A 15,480-nucleotide genomic window follows, 5' to 3' on the forward strand; every position below is an offset into this window, starting at 1 on the left:
TTTTCTATAACAAGTTACTATCATCAATTACGATTTATTTCTACACTTTTAAAAATCTTCTTGCTTTCATTGCTTTCTTCTGAAGACCAAAGTACACTTAAAGTACTTTCGTTTTGATCAAATGAGGAGATAGAGAGGAATTCATGAAGTTGTACGCTCTGTTGATTCATCGAAGGCGTCGACCAAATAAACCAGCGTTCAATTGTATCACTGCAAGTATGAATGGGGCTGATATACGTAATATAACTACAATATATCAGAAATTATAGAAGTTATACAAGAATCATATGAAGGAGATGAACAATGATGCAAGAAGGCAGCCATGTAAAACTTCAATGAAGCAGAGAAAAGAACTGCGTTGAAAACAGAATGTATATGAAAGTGTGAATATGTAGACCTTTGGTATGTACTGTTCCATCCAGAAAACTAGAGTTGTGAATCTAATTCCAAAATAGGTATCTCCGATATCATAGCAACAAATACCGAAAGACTAAATGATGGTTGATGGTTCAAACAGATGTAGATATAATGAGATATTTGATTTTTCATCAGGTACTTCGAGTAAGTTCAATTATTTTCAAGGACTGTAAAAAATATTGTTGGGATTATTGATGTAGCTTCCAAAACCATGCTATATTGATAAATACTGTTTATTTGTCTTTTTGTAACAATAGAAAGTTTGAGAGAAAAATATTGAGTATTAGTTATCTTTCAAATATTTTATGAAATATATTGAGGAATAAGCTACTTTTTACACATTTCATTCTGTTTAGAGAACGTACCGTGTATATATAATTGGGGAAGCATTGATCACTGTTCGTTATTTTCACCTTGCGTGTACGATAATACCTAAATTGCTAATCTATATTTCTTTGTTTGCTCAGAACGTCTTAAAATAGTGTATGATGACAGCAAAGCATAAACTGATTACAAAAGAACTAAACATAACAAAACTTGAGAAAAGTTTGTAAACATTTTATGCATCATTGTCCATTTCCAGTCAGTTCCTGGCATTTAATTTGGGGCACCGGTGTCTATTATTATGCGAGGACTTATTGTAAAACAAATGTGTATAACAATATCAACAATCATGTACACAGCGATGTAAACAATATGTATCTTGGAATTAAATGCCATATAAACGTATATTAGGCAGATGATGAACCTATGCCACTCATGCCTCGTTCACACGAATGCGCATTACAGAGTCGTCCACTTCTGCTTCATACTTAGATATTTTATTGAAAGCAGACATTAACGGCTAACTAACAACTCAACTGTATGACAAACGGGATGATTTCAGCTTCTCCATCGTCATCTTCCCACATTTATGTAGCAATATTCCATTATCACCTGCATATGGTGTTTATATATTTCAACTGATTCAATATGCAAGAGCTTGTTCTGGGTATAGTCAGTTTTTAAATCGAGGTAAGCTACTGACAAACAAGTTGATGGTACAGGGATTTCAACAGTCTCGATTGAAGTCAGCATTTCGCAAATTCTATGGTCGTTATAACGATCTAGTTCGTCAATACAACCTCGCATTGGGTAACATGCTGTCTGACGTGTTTCATACCGATTGTTAAGCCGTTCTTGGCACACTGATTTTGACTACGGATAACTCCGTTTACCTGATCAGGATATGGGGCTCACGGCGGGTGTGACCGGTCAACAGGGGATGCTTACTCCTCCTAGGTACCTGATCCCACCTCTGGTGTGTCCAGGGGTCCGTGTTTGCCCAATTATCTATTTTGTATTGCTTGTAGGAGTTATGAGATTGATCACTGTTCGTTATCTTCACCTTACATCTTACTTCGCATTAAATTTGATGCGAAGCGAAATCATGCGCATTAAATTAATTCGAATTAAATAGCGTCCACACGGCGGTAATATTTAATGCGAGTAAACTAATGCGCATTAAATGTGTATGCATCTAAACTAAAAGATCTGCAAGTTCTTACATTCAGCCACCTTTTCAGACCTTTCAGTCGACTGAATGACGCAATGTCATCTAGTGAGTCATAAAACATTTTTTATTAAGGTATTTTTCACACTACAAGTTCATCGGTAAATGATGTAAAAGTTGATTTATGAAGCGTTGTGGCTTTTGACACATCGTTTCTTTTTTATTGTATATGGTTCATTCTGTTGGGGGATACGTGATCAGGTTAGTTAGATAAATGGAAAGTAAATGTGCATTTTAGAAAGTCGTGTTTTCTTCTAGCCATTTATCACTAAAGTGTTGTATTAGATACAACATGTAATGCACAAATAGTGCTATAAGTTTATACATGGATATTAATTGAGGTTAGTAAAGGAACATGCATTTTCATGCATAGTTCTGACCTGTATTACATGCGTCTTTAATTTGGGAAGTATTTGTTAAGTTAATCTTACACTTTATAATAATGCATATCTTTAAAATCCACGAACGTTTCTGAGGAAGGTATATTTTTAATTAGCTGGGCGTTCCTTCATATCGATGAATATTTATATCACCATTATATATGCACACAAATGAACTATTGTTTGATTATTCAATACCTGAAAATGTGATGGCGAATTGATTTCGTATTGTTATCTTAGAAACCTGTACGTTTGCACGAAATGACTTTCATTATGCTCGGTTCCTATGTTTGGCGAATCCTGGTAGTCATCATTGTATGTCTTGTCTTAGCAAATCCCCTCTTTGTATCCCAGTATTATACTTCTGTAGAAGACCTGGACGACACAATAGGCGATGAAGCATTAATCAAAAATTGTTCCAGTCCTTCTTTAACCACCTGTGCCTCAAGATGTCATGATGCGTGCACATGCTTTGCCTACAACAGCAAAGACAACAGATGTGATCTCCTTGAAAAGTGTTCTGGAGCCTTACCCACAAGAACCGAAAATGGATGGCACTACTTCCGTAAAACAGAAGGTAGGAAATGTAAAATTAGGTATACTCTCTCTGTCTCTCTGTCTCTCTATCTGTCTATGTATCTCTGTATCTCTCTCTGTATGTCTCTCTCTATCTGTCTCTGTCTGTCTGTCTGTCTGTCTCGCTCTCGCTCTCGCTCGCTCTCTCTCTCTCTCTCTCTCTCTCTCTGGTCCCCTTCCCGCCTGTCCACATTCATATATCAAGTTGTATCGAAATCTGTCACTTTTCCTGGCTGAGGTTTTCGGAAATCTAACTTTAAAGTCGTTATACTGTGTTCATATTCCTCAAAACACAGGTCAAATGTGTAAACTTGTTAACATCTCTCTCTCTCTCTCTCTCTCTCTCTCTCTCTCTCTCTCTCTCTCTCTCTCATTCTCTTTTATCATTGCAAGCATTGTTTTTTTCCTTTTTAATGATTACCAGTCACCTTTATATATATAAAACCTTTAGCATATCTTTATAATCTGTCAATAGGGAATGTTTACTTCTCTTAGATACTGGTTCCCACTGGGTTTTTTTTTTTTTTTAGGAATTCGCGTTCCTTTTAAATGTGTCCCCTTCTAATGATTTTTGACCAGGTAAGGGATCTACAATCTAACACAAAAAGAAAAAATACAAGTCTCTGTTTATTATAATCATTTTAATAATACATTTTAAATGTACAAAAACACAGATCATGCTCAAAAATATAAATCATTTGCGCAGCGAAAGGACTCGCTTAGCAACCACTGACGAAGCGTCGAGCTGTGAAGGTAGCCATCTTGGTTCTACGGAATATATACTTTAAGGCATTTTTTTTCAAATTTGGAAACGTATTCATTGAAAGTGAAGTTTGCTACAAACTTCATAACAGAAAATACGAGCATAGTTCGCTGCCCCATTAAAATCGACTTGGAAGTCGTTCCGACAGTATTGACAAAATACGGGAAATTGTATAGTCCTTGACGTCAAACAAAACTTGTCTTCAAAGATAAGAAAATGCAATAGATTGTAACCTTAGATGTTACAAGTAATTTTAACTACATTAAAACTAAACCCTTATATGTAATATTACCACCAATATCAAATCCTGCACAGTAGAATATAATTCGCAATCCACAAGTAAATCTGACAGGACGTCAACTGATAAAATGTAACGCATATTTGCTTTGCTTTGAAAGCGGATCAAGTAATCCCCCTCCAAAGTGAGAAATGTATTTCAAACTTAACAGGGCAACATTTGCAAATACCTGATACACCAGTAATCCGAATGTGATATCAGTCTCTGTTTTAAGCTATTACAGGAAATGTATTTATTTTACCACAGTAATTCTATTATTATAACTAGATTTTAACGTTATGTCTTGCTTGATATCAAGAAAACAATCTGTGTATTACACAGTTGTATAAGGCCTACAGCAGCACTGCAACGTAAATTAAAAAGAAAGAAAGAAAAGTAGTTCTAGATGCTGATTGCCATGGCGCGTGTCTCCTTACCAAACCATGTTATATAAAATGTATCACATTCCCTAGTTTGACCAATCAGAGATTGGAATGCAATTGGAATTAAATTATTGTTCGTTATATTAATTTCTTGATTCCATGCATTGTGGGAAAAATTTAAAGAACAACGGCATGTAGTCCATGCTATAGTAAAAGGAGACCTTCGATTGAAAAGACAATTCGCATAATTGTCAGGTAGACATCAATTCATGGTGATCAATAAAAATGAAAAGGATGTCGTTTTCAGTGAATGAACAACAAATATACGGTATAATAATGAAAAATTTAAACTTAGTCCCCTCGTACACACCAGACAATGTTTAACGGCAGAGAAAACTAATATTTAAAAATTAGATCGTTATAACGAAATGTAAAGTTTTCACAATCTAACTTACTGTAAAATCATTTAAATTCATGGAAAACAATTCTGGGGATTGTTGACATTTTAGCAGTTGCTATTGGATGTAATGCCATGGTTTTTGAATATTGAAGCGTCACATAGATTAAATATTTCGTTAGTTTTTTAAATCCTGGTATAGGGTCACACCCGAAATCCACAAAAAATTGAACCCCCACAAAATATATTAATTCCTCTGATATTGGTTCAAAGGACAGTTAATGTTTCATTCGAATATCACGATTTCTAACCAGTCGTGGAGGCTCAGTGGTAGAGCGTTTGCTTCGTAACAGATACGTCATGACGTGGAGTCACGTTCATATCATGGTGGCCAAACTTAGGACGTAAACATACGTACATGTAGTGATCGCTCCTTCACCGATCGACAATTAAGGACTTTCGGATATGGCCTTAAAAATGGAGGTCCGTTGACGCAGCAGGCGTTGACACTGGATAAAACCTCACTGGCACGACCCTGAGTGTTAAGCATTATATATGTCTAAATTCGTGGTACTTCATCTACAGCTGGTGACGTTTGATTTCTGATTACGGGTGAAAATTATCGATGGGATGTTAACCAAACAACCAGTTCGCCGTTTCTACATCTTATTCTCGTTCAATGTTACTTTACACTTTCCAACATAGGTCTATGGAAAAATACGTGCATCAGTCATATCATATGGAGTCCATTGATCTTTCATTTATGTGTATGTAAGCATTTCTATTTTACAGTAAAGTTGATTGACCATTACATATCGACAATGTACAACAAATGATTACTCTTTGCTTATTATTTGGAATCAACGGTTACGATTCACTAGCCTAGTACTGTGGAACCATCTTTGTCCCCCCCCGGGGGGGGGGGCACTCTCACGCACGAGTTTATGTGTCCTCGAACGTCTTAGCTTAATAAATACTTATTCGAATGTAGGTAAATGATAAAATTCTACGACAGATGAATTTGTTTTATAGCAATTGTATAAACTGCTGATAATCATTTCTCCCAGTAACGCTGACTAGTTTTAATATTATATCAATGCTGATTTCAGATATCTGTAGACAGCCACAAAATAAAGGGATGTGCAGGGCGTTGCATAAGAGATGGTGGTATAATCATCTAACCAATCATTGTGAAGAGTTCATCTATAGCGGTTGTCAAGGAAACGAAAACAACTTCAAAACAGAAGAAGAATGCAAACAACGCTGCTGAAGAACGTCGATATTACTGCTGTAAAATAATACCGGCTCAAAACAGCTAATTCTCCTTAAGACGTTTGACGACCAAATGTTATCATTCGTGATTAGAACGGAAGTCCGCCATTATATAAAGATGTGTTATTCGCCCTTAATTCTATTTTTTATTCCAAAGCGCAGACTTTAAAGATCATTATATTTGTCTAGGATACGTTTGAAATTGAGCTTAATAAATTTGTTAACAGAATTACATTGATAGTACGGGATATCAGGACTATAAAAAATTGGAACTTTTCAGAAGAAGAAGTCACTTAGGCAACTTTTGTACAAACAAACTCGTGATGCTAAAGACAACTCATTTCTCATATAAAAAAAAAAGATCTGCCTGATTTGAAGATTATTCTTTTTTAAATATCACTAGCGAATACCCTAGTACAAAAGCATGTTCCTAATTCAAATTTCTGATGTTTGATAGCGAAGACAAAATAAAATAACCACAGTACCGTTGAGTTCATCTACCGTGACTGTGTAGACATTCACTTTGTGAGATTTTCTCGAGTAGTTATAACAATCGATCGCTATGAAATGATGCAAATGTTTGATGTATAGAAAATAATTACAATTCATACATCAATATCCAGGCGGCCGTTTCATTAACCGATCGTAGATCGTAAACGTACGACTACGTTTAAGATCATTTGACTCGCACGTATACGAGCGTATCACGAAACCTATCGTAGTCGTAACACTTACGATTGCGATTTACGTCTGACTTTTTAGAACTCTTTTCTCTATGGAGGTAGATTTAAAATTAATCCTACCATGGAAAGAAATATTCAATCATTATTTCCTCATGGTTAAAGGTTTTAAACATACATGTATCCTTATCATGTATCCTTATCGTCTGCAGTAACCCGAACAAGTTGTCAACAAAAATAATGTAAATTTTGAGTCCGATCTCTAGTGTAACGTTTAAACAATTGATAGGATAATTTTTATTGACTTTCATGTAACTAAACGTTTGGGAAAAAAATGATATAAGAAATAACTTAAAAGATTTACATTTTAGAATTTTAAATGTCAAGTAAACTATGTTCAAAGGATTTTAAAAAAAAATAAGAAAATGACTTGATATTGATAAAAAAAATAATAATAATAAAATGAAAATAAAATTACACACAAGTATTGGAAATTTTATCCTGCATCAAATCATGGATATATATATATATATATATATATATATATATATATATATATATATATATGAATACTATATGATGTCCTTTCAGCCAATGAAAATTATGAAAATATTCTTCTTTTATAATATACAGGTACAGTGTTTCTTCAACACAACGTTCTAGGAGAGCATTGAACATTTATGTCCTGAACTTTTCTAAATATCCATGGATATAAATTGTATAATATATAAATCAATAGATCATTAGCAATCTGTTAGTCAAAATTGAGCTTCACTTTCTTTTCGTTTTCAATTTAGTTTAATGGCCTGCACAGAAAATTAGAAGATGATACTTTATATAAACTTAAATGACAAAATGAATCAAGGAAAGAACTCAAATACATGCATGTCATGAACTGGCAGTATTCTGGCTATGTGAAAACAGCTTACATAAACTTCACAATTCTAACAGTATAATATTTAATCAATCAACTTTGTCACTTTTTCTTATAATGATGGTTGCAAGTCTTATCATATATATAGGTTACCTGGGATTCAGAATAAAATTTATAATTAAAACTGCAGTTTTAAGCTCATGACAATGTCGGGGTTACATATACACTGCGTGAAATTTGGCGTTTACAGATATTATATTTCATTAAACTTATATTATTCGTGAAGTTTCAGATTTAATTGGAGTTTACAGTAAATTTATACGTGTCCGTAAAATGAAATTTAATTTCCAATTTTATTCCATGTATAATGCAGATTTAATGTTAGTAAATTTCATATATAATATGAGTTTAATAACCATTTTAAATTTTATCCCATATGACACAAATGTATACGTTTCTATCAAATATGTATGATTTCAAATAGATCTTACACACGCGCACTGCTTGTACAATATTCATATTCTACTGTCCAGGCAGTCCGACCTGCACTACGCAAATGTTGCGCATAAGTTACATGTACCCCCGCTTGATAAATACAAGAATCTAAGATATTAAATACTACAGAATGTATATATGAACTATACACAATATAAACGAGTATTCAAACCCTGTTGTCAGTTTATGATTCTAGCAATAATCCAAGTACAGTTTTTCTATATCAATTTCACAATGAACAAGCCTTGGTTTCAGTGTTTATTTGCAACGTGTGTTATTCCTCCGTGCAACCGATCAAGAGGAGATACGTGCACCTAATTAAATAAGCACCCGCCCTTACCTCTGTTGTGTCCAGAGGTACACGTTTGCCCTACTCTTAGTACTCTTTGTGGATTTATGAGAATAATCACTGTTCATTACATTCACTTTTTCATGCACCATATGCTTTAGCAATGGGTTCAGCATTAGCGTTCATATTCCTCAAAACTTTTTACCCTGCTAGTAATAATCACATCACAACAAGTATAAACAATGGTTTATTACACATTTCAATAGTTTTTAAAAGTATATATATCATAAGTATCAATTACTAATCGTTAATAATCACAAGTGTAAATGTTCAAATGAGTTCATTTGAAAAGTTTTGTATTGATATGAAAAATTCTCAGAATACATCCTTCCATTCAACTGGCAAAGGACGAAACATCCTTCCGAGAGACATTTGTCAACCGGCAAAGGACGAAACATCCTTCCGATAGATATTTATCATCTGGCGCAGGACGAAACATCCTTCCAGATATATTAGTTAACCGGTGGATGATTATACATGAACATCTTCAAACATTACATTGTCAATTACCACAAAATGACAAAACTAACTTAAAAAATCTTTCAAGTACTTGCTAAACAAGTATACGTTACTGAAATGAAAACACTTCATGTACATTATGAAATATTGCTTTAAAACATCATATATTCACACCTTTGATATTGGGACAAATGTAAGAAACATCTTTATTCTGAACTCTTCCATCTGCACAAATATATTTACAGTTGATTCTCTGTACAGGAATAAATACAGATGGTCCAAACGTGTCATATAGGTCAAGAGGTATATTTATTTATTAATCTGGTCTACAGGGAGGATATACAATTCTAACAATTAAACATTATAACTACATGCTACCATATACAAATGTATATCCTTTATGCATATGATCTTATAAGGATTTCTATATTGACATTGGTCTGGACATTGCTCATAATAATACCGATGGTAAATGCATTGCACAACAAGTATGCTATATATGGGAAGTAAACTGAAACAGTATAAAATGTCCCGAACACAGAGGGTACCAAGGGTAGTGCCTGTGCCAACTGCCAAGTCAATCAGACTGGAAAGCTTGTACATGTACCCTAAGTATTCAAGACAGCTTATCTATAGTAAATAGCCATGCATGTGACACGAAAGTGAACCAATGGACACAGATAATTCGTAAATTACTTCTCTCCATTTATTTTCATTTGAACCTATTCTATTGTATGATAGAGCTACATACAAATGGATTGGATACGTACAAGTCCTTGCAATTTAATGATCCTCTCCAATATACTTCAACACAATGCGTCTATAAACTAGAAGACTGCCATTTATTTTAATATTGTATGTATTACCAGCTGTAAATAGCACTGCATCACGAGTCTCCTTTATTATCCCCCACAATATTTATTGTGGGCGGGGACAAGGTATCAACAGGACTGATTCGATTGATTTGATAGTTCACATTTAGTTTTATAATCAAGGGTAGGACATACCAACTAATAAAGCTTTCGCAACAAATTTTTGTGAAATTTGAGAGAACTTTTATGTGACAAATATTTCTCTTCATATTCTGTCCTTCATTTGCAAATAAAAAATGGTTACCAGTATCATACAGCAATCTATATATTTATGAAAGTGTTTCACAAAGCTTGCATCTACTTTTTTGATAGAATGAAATCATACAATATTTATGCCGATTGAAAAAAAAATGATGATCTGGCAAAGGAAGTTAAAGAAATTAAGGAGCAGACAAAACAAAAATCCGAAAAGACCCGAAAACAAGAGTCCAGCCTCTTTGTACCTCCACACATAAGAGTAAGTATATATATATATATATACATGATACCAGTACATTTATAACAGAATAGAGGTTAGAGCTAGGGGAAAGTCTATACAGTAGGAAAACGAGTTTTATACTAGCCCAGATAGCATGACTATGTTGGGCCAACGTTGGTAAATGGTTGTATTGTCGGCCGATGGTTGTGGTGATCATGGGCATACAACGTTGGCCCAATGCTAACATGCTGCTTTTTAATGTTCATCACACTTAAGTGGAGAAGACAATGTTGCCCCAACAACGGCGCTATGTTAGCAATGTGCGCCCTAGAGTATTTTTTTTTACGTTGGAATAGTTGTGTTGAGCCAACGTTGGCCCAACGCTTGAAATGTTCTTGATAACTGACATTAAACAGGCTATCGGCATACATTTATTTTAAAAATCGCATATAATAGCGATACATTAACACGTAAATATTTGTTTAAATACATATATATGTGATATCACAAAGATTGGATATCTTTTATAAATATGCTAGAACATGAAATAAGTTGTGTGTGGGTGGCTTAAAATTAAACAAATGAAAAGACGCCAACACTTAATCTGTTAATAGACCTGTAAAATCGTAGAAACATCAATTACATAATTTCGCTAAAGTGCCGATTTTAGGGGGGGGGGCATATTCCGAGATAAGAGAAAGTTTCTCTGTTTAAGAAATTAGGTCAACATCATCAGTGCTTCTCACAGCAGGAGACTGGCCAGTTTCCTTGGTAACTGCGAAATCTAATATATCGAGATGGTCAGCACGTGTATCCATTTCACAAATTTCGCATTTGAGCTGCTTAATTGGTGCACACGGAAATTTTTGTTGGATTAAAGAAATTTGGATATACTACTTCGCAAGACAATATGTAAGTACATCTTGTTATTCAATGTGTGATCTTTCTAACTTTTTCTTTACTGAAATACACGTTCCGGGCTGTATCCACAGTATATATATATATATATATATATATATATATATATATATATATATATATTACATAGCGTCAGGCTTACATTCAAAGGAACGTATTTACATAATTTTTTTAATATGATGTACAATTCCAAAGAATGAATTATACTTTACTTATACTGTTTTCCAAAGTAAATCATTAAGAATGTCTCAATTTTCCAATTTTATTACTTTTGTCTTTTTCTGCCTCACCTTTTAAGATATCACGTGATTTGCCGGTCACATGATTTAGTAATGGCCGATGTTTCGTTCCATACTTGCACCCCATTGTCTACCCAGAGTTCCGTACCGTGCGCTCCTCGCACTACACCTCTGTCAACGGCTTTCTTACAGAAATCTTGTAAAAGTTTCTAATATACAGCATTTATCTTTTCGACTAAATAGTCAGTCATACTATGAAATGTTTTTGGTGCAATTGAATTGATGCTTACTGTAAATTGTTTAAAATCGCCGTTTTCTGATCCTAAATTTGGAACTACTTCGTAATATGCGTATGAATGTAGGGCATCCACGTGGTGAAGATTTGAATGTAAACATGGAATCAAAAGTAAGAAAGGTTGTAAAAATGCCATAAAAAAATTGAAATAAGAGACAAACAGCTAAATGGTAAATATGTATTTATTAAAGTGCCAGTGGGCTATAAAAAGAGCCTGATGTCATCACCTGTTACCAGAACTTTTACCGAGAATTATTGTTTATATCATGTCATTATATTGTCACGTGATTCCAAGCGTTGATAGAGGTGTATGTGAAGCTTGCGTAACGCGCCCTCTGGTGAGAGAATGACTTGCACCCCTGTTGAGGCTGTTGATTTTTTTTTTCTCACTGGTACATCAAAATTGGTACCGTATAAATTTTACATATGTGTAATCTTCAATTTTTGAATGCATTTATCTTGTGCATGCGAGGGGAGAGGGGGGGGGGGGGGGTCTGGAAAATTATTTGGCTGTCAAGTAAATTATAAGTTGTCATATTGCCCCATTTCAAAATTGTAAAATATTGCTTTTCACCTCTCAATTGTAAGTAATCAAATGAAACTTGAGAGAAATCAATCGCAATAGATATGATCTTGTATATCATGCTGTATTTATTTAAAGTAATAATGTACATGTATATAAGCCTTATTTCAAACTCGTGTACAGGGTTTGCACTATGTTTAAAAATAAACGTTTGAGATTTTTTAAAACCAGAGTAACAAAGTGCTTGGATTAAAAAAATCATTTTTGAATATTTTTATTGTCTTAATTGTACATGTATTATAAAACAGTGTACACAAAAGGCTTAAAAAGTGTTCTTTCATTGCAGATCAATCTTTCTGGTTGGAGTTTTTTCCAACGCCATTGCATATTCAAATTTTTCAAAAACACATTCTAAATTATTCATATTGGGTTTTTTAAAATCTATTTTGCTGACTATCTGTTTTCACAGAAAATGAACAAGTACTCAAGGGGTAAAGGGACGTCATATTGGTCAATTAGAAGACGTGTGCAACAAAGCAACATCAAGTTCTACAGTTTTACTATTTGACAAAAGTCCCACTAGCTCAGGTACTTATATGATATCATTTTGTGCTGATTCCATTTTTTTTATAAATGATATCAAAACCATACATACATTTTGGACTAATTGCATGTCTGTCTTAAACTCTGTCGTGGATTTCTTTCAGTAACAGAAAAGAAAATCCTAAACTGTTTGGAGAAAGTTATGACAAACGTGGAGGAAATAAAAGTGCAGATCCACCTAAATAAGCAGTTTCTGCAGGCCACAATCACAAAGATCGATAGACTTGAAAGCCGTCCTGCTCCTGGTGTAGAGGAGCCCGACACTACACTGCAGTTAGATGTATGTTTTTCTCTGGGAAAACAAGAAAATATGCAGAAGCTGAAGGACCTCTTGCAGAGTAAAAACACGTGTAAAACTTTGGTAGGTTACTGATCATTTTGTTTTATTGAAACGTATACATGTATTTTTTTTATTAAGAAAAAAACCCTGCAAAATTATGTTCATCTTAAGATATTGTATTTTGAATTATCAATACATGAAATGGTATATACACTTGACTCTCTATCAATATTTACAATGTGCAGGTGAGATCATTATCAACTATTGGTGTTGAAAACACGAAAAGTTCAGTAAGGAGACTACTTTCTCACATGATCACCACAAAAACATTCTTTTATCTATTTTAATCAGAAACAGCGAGGAAGAATCGCCTCTGTGTTAATGCAACAGACGTGGAAATTTTCAACGTGGCAAAAGACTGGTTTCGCTTTGCTAGTGATAGAGATGGGGGACGAAGGAGAAGGGCAGAGAAAAAGAAACTTCAAATTCAAATTCAAGCTGAACAGAATGAAAGTGAGCTTGAGGATGAGACCAATAAATGAATAAATAGATTCTTTGTAACACGCGTATTACCGCTCTCAATACTTGCATGTAATAGAATATTAACAATTTCCTTGTTAATTTTGTAATTGTATGGATACCTTCTTCTTCATTTGTGTAACTGATTTTTTAAAAACTCTCTTAAGGTAATACACTAAAACATTAATAAAATATTAGGCAAATGAAGATCCCTTTCAATTTGATTAGTTATTAACTTTGTTGTTGCAGAGTTCTGAGACTTCATTTTTATATTTAATATTTTATGTCATGCCTTATAGAGTTATGGAACTTTTAACTTTTTTATATGTACCTTTTATGTCATTCCTGCCTCTGAAATATATATTACAGGTCCTTTTCTGACCTGTCAGTTTTCTAATTATTATGTACATATACCATGATACTTGTAGATGAATATATATTGCATATGTCATAAAGATTTGTTCATTTTGCTTTTCAAAGGAATAAGAAAACATTACTTTTTCGGGAATGGTTTGTCTTCATTGAATCAACATGCTTCTCGAAATAAACTTTCACTGCTTTTTTAGAGACAAAATGTGTCAAAAGAGGAAAGAAGCAATGTTTAGGGCAGCCTACTGGGAAAATTCCAGGTTACATGCCCATCAATGTGTGAAGTAGTTTTATATTATGCCAAGACAATCTTACATCATCACAGTGCAATGCTAGCTTTGTATCAAAAGATATATTTTTATATATTTCCTTTCATGAGTTTCATATGATTTTTGTGTGATAGCATAGTGTGTGTGTGTGTGTGTGTGTGTGTGTGTGTGTGTGTGTGTGTGTGTGTGTGTGACTTTCTTTTCTATTTGCCTACGATCCCACAATTTTGAAGAAAAAAATTGACGCAAAGTGCCTAGACTCACTATATCTGATAGTAACGCGTACTTGTTTCATTAAAAGTGTCCCAAGTCAACACAGAAAACGTGATCTCGTTTGGCATACTAAATATTAAAACCTCGCCGGAATTGGAGACAAGATAATGGTTCCGATATTTCGTATTATATTGAATACTAATATCCCCATTTATACGTGATAAAGCTAGAGGTCTTACTGTGAGTGTGACCGGTCAGTAGGGGGTGGGGGTGTGCTTGTTCCCTGTATACGTAGGCACCTGCTCCCATGTCTTATGTGTCCAGGGGTCTGTGTTTGCCCATCTCTTAATTTTGCACCTTTATAGGAATTATGAAATCGGTGAATTGTCCTTATCTTCACTTTGTATTGAAATTAGGAATAACAGTTGAATTCACAATTGGTTATCAAATATTTTACAATCCTGGAAATTGTCGGCGATGTTGATTTCCCCTGTTTGTATGAAAAGTGAAGATAACGAACAGGGACCGGTCTCATAAATCCCCACGAATTCCAGGTCCCTGCATATTCGCTCAACTACAACTAGATCAAGTTAAAGCTATTCAAAATAGACACAATGAAACCATAAGAAAGAAAATAGTTATTGTATTTAGAAAGGACACCGTACTTTCATAAATGAATGAAAATGTTAATAGTCTGCCAATAATTATTTTCATTATCAAAAGTAAATCCATTTACAAATATATAAATTCAACATTTTGATATAGAACAAAAATGTTGATAAATTCAAATAGAAATGTATTCTATCGTTTCCCGAGCCTGTGACCACCAGAGAGGGGTCAATGGATTTAAGCTTCTTTTTTTTTCATTTCAGAACTGAAGATTCAGGAATAATATTTCATAATTGTGCTATAATTAGATTTGATGATCTTTAAAGGACAGGATACAGTGACATTTACGTATGTCCCTATCAAAACAATATAAAATTGACCAAATGAGAATAAAATTCAAGTGACTGCAAAGTCTGCGTTAAGATGCCGTGAGATAGTTCGTGCATTTATGTGTAATGACGGCAAGCGCGATTTGGTCG

General features: G+C 34.0%; 2 protein-coding genes across 3 annotated transcripts; both read left to right on the forward strand.

The window, feature by feature from the left end:
- The first annotated feature begins 2,571 nt into the window (after positions 1-2,571).
- On the forward strand, positions 2,572-6,442 carry LOC125661536 (tissue factor pathway inhibitor-like). Its single transcript, XM_048893577.2, has 2 exons — positions 2,572-2,926; positions 5,855-6,442. The coding sequence occupies exons 1-2, from the start codon at positions 2,611-2,613 to the stop codon at positions 6,013-6,015; spliced, it is 477 nt and encodes a 158-aa protein (XP_048749534.2). The 5' UTR covers positions 2,572-2,610; the 3' UTR covers positions 6,016-6,442.
- A 5,716-nt stretch (positions 6,443-12,158) lies between these two features.
- Positions 12,159-14,037, forward strand: LOC125661537 (uncharacterized). Of its 2 annotated transcripts, XR_008798094.1 has the most exons (3): positions 12,159-12,727; positions 12,847-13,103; positions 13,374-14,037. XR_008798094.1 is itself a non-coding variant. In XM_048893578.2 (2 exons), exons 1-2 carry the CDS (start codon positions 12,885-12,887, stop codon positions 13,566-13,568), a joined length of 414 nt encoding a protein of 137 aa, XP_048749535.2. In that variant the 5' UTR covers positions 12,747-12,884; the 3' UTR covers positions 13,569-14,037. The 2 variants fall into 2 exon arrangements, 1 of the variants encoding a protein (XP_048749535.2); XM_048893578.2 differs by lacking the exon at positions 12,159-12,727 and having other exon boundaries at positions 12,747-13,103.
- Positions 14,038-15,480: the final 1,443 nt, after the last annotated feature.

This window comes from Ostrea edulis, chromosome 8 (assembly GCF_947568905.1).
Source record: "Ostrea edulis chromosome 8, xbOstEdul1.1, whole genome shotgun sequence".
NCBI lineage: Eukaryota > Metazoa > Mollusca > Bivalvia > Ostreida > Ostreidae > Ostrea > Ostrea edulis.